Source organism: Centruroides sculpturatus, unplaced genomic scaffold (genome assembly GCF_000671375.1).
Source record: "Centruroides sculpturatus isolate CEXI.00-Female unplaced genomic scaffold, Cexi_2.0 scaffold369, whole genome shotgun sequence".
Lineage (NCBI taxonomy): Eukaryota > Metazoa > Arthropoda > Arachnida > Scorpiones > Buthidae > Centruroides > Centruroides sculpturatus.
Window position 1 is genome coordinate 549,373 of NW_019384649.1, and position 7,726 is coordinate 557,098.

Below are 7,726 nucleotides of genomic sequence, written 5' to 3' on the forward strand. Positions count from 1 at the left end.
AGGTCAGCAAGGACATAACCAGAGAATGCCCGCAAGGTTCCATCTGTGGGCCTCTACTCTGGAACATAGCATTTAATGCCTTTCTCGATAAAGTCAACAACTCAAATGTCATTGCGTATGCTGACGACGTGTTGATTCTTCTGGGTGGCCGCTCAAGAGCCGATCTTGAACTTAAGGGCAACCACCTACTAAACGACATTTTCAATTGGGGCCCCCGTCTTAAGCTTCATTTCAATCCTAATAAAACCAAGGCCATCGTTTTTAACAAGTCTGGACAACTGAACTTATACCTACGTGTTCCCCATATTAAAATGAATAACACAACTATAAAAGTAGGAAAGACACTCAAGTACCTGGGTGTCACCCTTGATTTCCGGCTATCCTGGGATCAACACATAGATTATATCGCCAACCGGACGAGGTTGATCTTCCAGGCTTTTTCTCAGGTGGCTAAAAATAAGTGGGGTCCATCTTCTAATGCAATGAATGCAGTCTATGACTGCATATACCTTTCCATTGTCACCTACGCATGCGGCACCTGGGGCTGGGCCGTGCGTAACGTCCACCCAAAGAGAAAATTAATTTCCTCTCAACGTCGTGCACTACTTAACATCACTAAAGCCTTCCGCACCGCCCCCAACAGGAGTATCCAGGTTATTGCCAGAAAGCCCCCTATCGACTTAACCATTCTTCAACATCGTAAGTTTCATCTTATTCAGCGTGGTGAATATATTGACAGTCCTCAATACCCTAACATTCCTCACTGTGACAGACTTGAAAAACCATACCCTTTCCACCATACTCTGTGCCCAGGCCATGATAATACCATCCACACCAACAACTCCCTTCTTACCAACATCAATATCTATACTGATGGTTCCAAGAACACCAACACTGTTGGATGTAGCTTTGTGGTTTACGTTAATAATCAGGAATCTTTCTTCCAATGCTATTGTCTTCATAATAATTGCACAATTTTTCAAGCTGAGCTGCTTGCCATTAAAATGGCAGTCAGCTGGACCAATGACAATCTAACCGCAACATGTGCACACATTCACACCGATTCCCTCTCGGCCTCTCAGATCATTGACAGTAACAATCTTCACCCACTAGCGACAGAAATCAGGAATCTTATAAACATGGCCAGCAACAATTTCATCATTTCCTGGGTTCGTGCACACCAGGGCAACATTGGAAATGAAAAGGCAGATGCCCTTGCTAAACGGGCAGCTGGGGACTCAACACTTCCTATTATTTACAGCAAACTCAGCAGACAAACTCTTCGTCATATCCTCTGGGAGGAAACTTTGCAGCAGTGGCAAACTTTATGGATTAACAATAACAACAGTATTACCTTTCAGTTCATCCCAGATCTCAAACACTTTTCACCCTTTACTGGTTCATCCCTAACTACTATTCTACCCAACTCCTCACTAATCATGGGAAGTTTGCAAGCTACCTTTCCAGGTTTACCAACAGGGACTCTCATCTCTGCCCTACTTGTCAAAAAAGGACGGCACTTTGCACTACATTTTTGATTGCCCTACCCTGGAACATGATTGACTGAACATCAGGCTACTGCTAAATGAGAAGAACATTGACTGGCCTTGCAACCTCTCTGACCTATTGGTCAGTAAGGATATTTACCTCGCCTTCACAAGGCTTGCAAAAAGCCACAACAAGTTTTCCCACACTACTATCACACCCCCCCAGGTAGGGAACCGAGCCTGGTCGTGGCGGGGGGGCCCGGCGGTGAGAGACGACGGGTAATGGGTCCCGAAAGACTCGTCTTGGTCTCGATCGTTGATGGAGTCTTATGACTCGAGCCGAAGGTTCCAGAGGCGTAATTACAACATAGGCTTTGGGTCTGTGTACCAAGCCTTTAAAATGCTTGCTGTCTGTCTGTCGCCTTATGGTGAGGGGCGACTCCGGCGGGGTTTCAATCTCTCCCTAATCTGGAACCTATCCTCGCCGGAACAGATGGCTACAAGAGCTGCTTATTGGCATTGTGGCATGCAGACTCACATCTAAGCAGAAGGGAGACTGGTGCGATCGAGGCGCGGGGCTATTCCTAATAGTATCGGCTATAAGAGGGCCAAAATGAGCCCTCAGTAAGTCCGGAGCTGGGGGATGGTCGCTGTAGCCGTCGCTAATACGGTTCTTAGGGAGGACTTGTCTTCGGACAAGATATACGGAGTGTAGCCGATTGGACTTGTCTAACGGAAGTTGGCGTTCTCGCTGACGGAAGTTGGTAGTCTTGCCGACGGAAGCGTAGGCACCTGTTGGCCTGCGGTGTGATGGCACACGATAGGGGCGCTGCCGAAACGTGGTAGGGATTCTTTGCCTTGGCAAATGGTCCCGAGTCCCCCTACTCGCGACGGTCAAATTGTCAGCTTGTAGCGTGATGTACATTGTACTTCGGGCTGATAGGCTATGTCCCTGTTTAACACATAGGAGCACACAGTGGACGCCGAAACCTCTGGATTCAAATCCCGCGTCAGTACAGAAACTGGGGGCCATGGATCTGACAATCCTTACCCCCCAGTATCTGAGGCACACAAAGTGAACTCCTGCATCCACCCGGTGGCACGGGGCCGATGTTTCACTCTAAAGACGGTCGAATGCAGTCGACTTAGCCTTTGCCCGTGGTAACGCAAACCACGTAAAGCTCCTTCTGTCCGGTGAAAGAAGACCCGGTGCTGGCTTGGGGGCCACGATCTGCATGTCGAAGCCAGTGGGGCGAGGAGTAGCACTCCCGTAGCCGAAGCCTCATTGGTGGCCGGGGGGGTATCGCCTACAGTGGATTGTAGGACTCTGCTAGCTGGTATCTATCCTGACGGGCAGTCGGCAGAGCCGCTCCTCGGGCATAGGGCCACCTTCCTTATGTCCTTGGGGGGGAGCGGTGCTTATAGTCCTGACGATGTGTTGGATGGCCGTACATAGTCTCAGAGGACTGGAAACGGGAAGAGCGGCCCAAACCGAGCAACCAGCCGGGCTGGGGTGACCTTGGGTAGGAAACCATTTAAATGGGTAGCTGTCCCGGCAGCGGGCCAAGCAGTGACGGCCCGGCAATAAGAAGGCCAAAATGAGCCCTCAGTAAGACCGAAGCCAGAGCTGGCTCTTAAACGCATACTTTGATTCCCAAACGGATTCAGGGCACCCGTGAAAGGGCGGGACTACCCTAATTCCCTCTTACTTTATATATTTTATGATGGCCAAAGATAAAAGTACTAGCGAATACTTTAAGGGTGCTACTTGTGCGGATGTCGTACCTGCGGTCTCTGGCGATTGTGCTAATGTAGATGGTGAGGGAGTGTGTGTGGAAGGAGGCGAAAAGGCTACCGCCCAACAGCAAGAGAGGCGGACCCTGCGCTCGCGCAGGCCCGCTGATGATCAACCACACGAGCCTACGTGTGATGGGCAAACATAGTGAGCAGCGATTCCGATTCGGATTCGACTAGCTCAGGTTCTGGAAATATATTTGACTCCGCCTCCTCAGGTGGGGAGAGCGAGTGGAGGCCCGCTCCTGGTAACTCCAAAGCCAGGAGAAGACAAAAACGGGCAAAGGCGGCCAAGGCCAAGGCGGCAGAGTCTGAGGGTGATAAGCCCAAAGACGAAACCACTAAAGCTGCGGTGACCGTGGAGAAGGGGAAACCCTCCTCCAAAAGCAAAGGCGGGTCCAAGGTGAAAGCCAAGAAGAAGGACCCTACTGCAGCGGTGGCCGGGAAAATAAGTCCGGCCACCAAAGCTGAAACACCGTTGTCGGCGCCCGTGGAAACACGGGAAAAGCTTGAAACGGTCGAAAGCAGGCGTAAGGCACTCGATGGCGTGCACGATGAGCTGACAAAGCTCCTCGTGCGAACTGACAGTACGTGTCAGAAGGCCACGTGTGCTGTCATTTACCACCTGTTCAGCAAAATAACCAGCATCGTTAACGCCCAGGAGATCGAGATTGCCTCTCTCCAGGCAAAACTTACGACCTTGCAAGAGGTCAAGGGAGACAATTCGTTGCCACCCGCTACGCTTCCAGGCAACAAAAAGGAAGGCAAGGCAAGCACAGCCGGTGGTGTCATGTATGCCACTGTTGCTGCCCGTCCGGCCCCACCAAAAATCCAAGGGGGTCCTCGGGAAGCTGCCAAGCCACGTAGGGTTCCTACCAAGGAGCACACGCTCCTGGTCTTCCCTACGAGTGATCAAATGACAAGTGACAGTACAAAGTCACTGCTGAAATCCCACGTTAACCCCGCCAAACTAGGCATCGGGATTAAAAACGTGCGGAGAGTACGCAATAACGGCGTCCTGGTAGAGGTTGCAAGGCACCAGGACGTCGAGCGGTTGCAACATGAATTAACAGTGGGCCCCAAGGTGCTCAGGGAGGCGGTCAACTGTCGACTGCCCTTGAAGCGCCGACCGAGGGTTATCCTGTTCGACGTTGACCCGGACGTCACACGCGACGGTCTTGCGGAGACCATCGGAGTTCAGAATGAACTCAGGCTGCAGCCTGGTGAACTGCAGCCTTGCTTCCCACTTAAGGGAAGAGGAGGGCTTACCAACTGGGTGTTGGAGGCCTCTCTACCGGTCTTCCACGCTCTCCTGCAGAAGGGGAGACTCCATGTGGGGTGGACCCGCAACCGAGTAAGGGAACACCTGAGCTGTACTCGGTGCTACAAGTGCTATGCCTTCGGGCATATTGCACGGGGCTGTAAGGCGGCAGCCCAACGATGTAGCAAATGTGCCCATGGTCACTCTTATAAAGAGTGTAAGGCATCTGAGTCTCGGTGCGTCAACTGCACTGAGGCAAATAAAAAATTTGGCCTACAGCTGGGTACGGGTCACTCTGCCATGAGTGTTAGCTGTCCGTGCTATGCACGGTAACTAGAACGAGTTCGGGCCAGGACCGATTACGGTCCTTAGATCGGCAATTCCTATCATTCGAGTCCGACAACAATACTACTTATATGCGGGATGACGAGAATGCGAGCTGCAGTATACTGCAGTTTAATGCTGAAAAGTGTCGGGCTGCAACTGCCCAACTACGGGTAGAAGTAGTCGAGCGGGAGATCGATATCATCCTGCTCCAAGAGCCGTACCTAGTACAAGGAAAGGTTGGTGGTCTCTCACTTCAATGGAGCGTTTTCGCCCAAGAAGGTGACGATTGTCGAACTGCTGTTATTCTCACACGCAGGGACGTTGATGCTTATGCTGTCCACGTTTCTCATCTCGTGGTGGCCGTAGAAATACGGACACCTTCATGTGCTTGGACCGTCGTTTCCAGTTATCGCCCGCCGTCGCTCAATCTGAGTTGTCTTCTGACTGAACTCGAAGGGGTTGTCTCGGCCCACAGTCGGGTTGTTTTGGGTGGCGATTTCAACGCCAAATACTCGCTGTGGGGCTCGCCAGTTGATGATCCTGACGGGAACATGATGAAGAACACAGCGGAGGGTTGGGGCTGCATGTTCTGAACGATCCGTTCGGAATTGCTACCTTCTCCTCTCCATCGGGCGAGAGCTGGATTGATCTGACTCTCGTTAGTGGCGCTATGCTGAGACTCACCTCGCAATGGGAGACGATCGATGCAGAAAGTTGTAGTGACCACCGCTTTATCGCCTTCGAGGTGATGAGTGGCCCGCCGGATAGGCGGGACAATAGCTACAAACTAACTGCTGGAAACCGCGATCGCTTTAGCAAATGCCTCATTGAAAAGACAGTCGACATCGCCACCAAAGTCTCTAAGGTTGAGAGTGTCGAGGATCTGGAGGAAGCTGTGGCAAACCTCACCAAAGCGATCAGAGAAGCAGGAGACTGCACGCTCGCGCTACGGAGGCCCAGCAACCACCGGTCAGTTCCCTGGTGGACCCAGGAACTGAGTGTCCTACGGAAGCGTGTGAGGGCGCTCCGCCGACGCTTCCAACGATGCAGAGACGATGACCTTCGGACGACCAGGAAACTGGAGTTCCAGAGGGCCAATGCCAAGTACAAGTACAAATTGAACGATGCAAAGAGAACCTCATGGCTCAGTTTCTGTCAGCAGATCAGCGACGAAAATCCGTTTGGCCTACCTTACAGGCTAGTTGCGGGAAAGCTAAAGCGTAGGACGGTCTTGGGGTCCATCAAAAAACCGGATGGAACCCTAACCTCCACACAGGAGGAGTCGATTAAGGTACTGCTCCAATCGCACTTTCCGTGTGATGAGCGGTCTGAGGACACTGAAGAGCAACGGCGGCTTCGCAGCGATGCGGAGTTGCCTGTTCTTGAGGCCGAGTTACCCGTGCCGGTGTCTGAATCTGAAGTTGCTCACGTTGTGGGCAATCTGAGGAAGAGGAAGACACCTGGCGTTGATGGGATCACGGCCGAAATGGTACAAGTTCTACAAGAAGAACGTCCTAACCTGCTCCGTGTACTGTATCAGAAGTGCCTACTCCTGGGTCACTTCCCAGTGCAGTGGAAGTGGGCGCGCCTCGTGTTCATTCACAAGGAGAAGCGCCCGAAGAACGAACCCAGATCCTACAGGCCGATCAGCCTACTACCAGTGCTGGGGAAGGTTCTTGATAGAATCCTCAGCGATAGAATCTTTTTCTATCTAAAGCGGAAAGGGCAGCTACACCCGCACCAATATGGATTCCGCCCGAACACGTCGACCTGCCACGCATTACACCGCGCGGTGGAACTGGTTCGCCAGAACCGCCGGCAGGGGCTCCATACGACGTTCGTCTCGATGGATGTCGCTGGGGTTTTCGACAATGTTTGGTGGCCGTCCATTGTGGGTGAGCTGAGGAAGGCAAACTTGCCGACCGCCCTTGTATCACTTTCTAGGAGTTTCCTGAGTGACCGCTCGGTTGTCTACGAGACACCAGATAGTAGGTATGAGAGGACGCTTGAATGGGGCTGTCCACAGGGTCCCTGTATTGGTCCCCTCTTGTGGAACATTCTAGCGGACATGGCATTGCGGCTGGTCCTCCCAGACCAAGTCCAACTGCAGGCTTATGCTGACGACCTATTGTTAGTAGTTGCAGGCTATAGTCAACGCGACATGGAGATTCGCGGCAACGAAGCAATAGAACAGCTCGTTCGCTGGGGAGAGCTGCACAAGCTCTCCTTCAGCCCTGAGAAATCAGAGGCCCTGACGGTGGCCTGAAGCGGGGTATTGGCACGCCGACCTATATACCGCATCCGGGGCAACCCCATCCGAAGGGTGAATGAGTTAAAGTACCTCGGTGTAATCATCGACCAGACACTATGCTGGACTCCCCACCTGAGGGACGTTCGAGTCAGGACGAACCGAATGATAGCGGCACTATCACGACTAGCATGGCAGGATTACGGGCTAAGTGGCGAAGCGCTTCGTACCATCTACAAGATGTGTGTGGAGCGCGTTGTCTGCTACGCCTGTGGCGTTTGGTGGAAAGACACCGCCAACGTCTGTCAGAGTAGGACACTACTCACGATCCAGCGTCCCGCTGCATTGCGGATCACGCGTGCGTACAGAACTGTGTCAACGGATGCGGCCCTGGTCTTGGCCGGGCTGCTCCCTTTGCCTCTGGTAGTCAGCCAAGAGGCAGCCTTCTACAGAACAACGGTGGAAGGCAGAGAGGCCATGCATTGTAATCAGAAGTACCCGATCAGACTTAGGCGTCAGACAGACGTACTAAAGATCCATCCTGCCCTTAGGATTGGACTCGATTGGGAAGTCGGTGAACCGACTGGTACTGGTGTTGAGATATACACC

The 7,726-nt window shown here is 52.4% G+C and overlaps 1 protein-coding gene across 1 annotated transcript in view; it reads left to right on the plus strand.

The window, feature by feature from the left end:
- The window catches only part of LOC111626268, a 7,894-nt gene extending 6,356 nt beyond the window's left edge, over positions 1 to 1,538 (plus strand). Inside the window, exon 2 of the mRNA XM_023369586.1 lies at positions 3 to 1,538. Within this exon, the coding sequence (XP_023225354.1) occupies positions 3 to 1,538 (1,536 nt within the window). The remainder of the gene's footprint in view (positions 1 to 2) is intronic.
- The last annotated feature ends 6,188 nt before the right edge of the window (positions 1,539 to 7,726 follow it).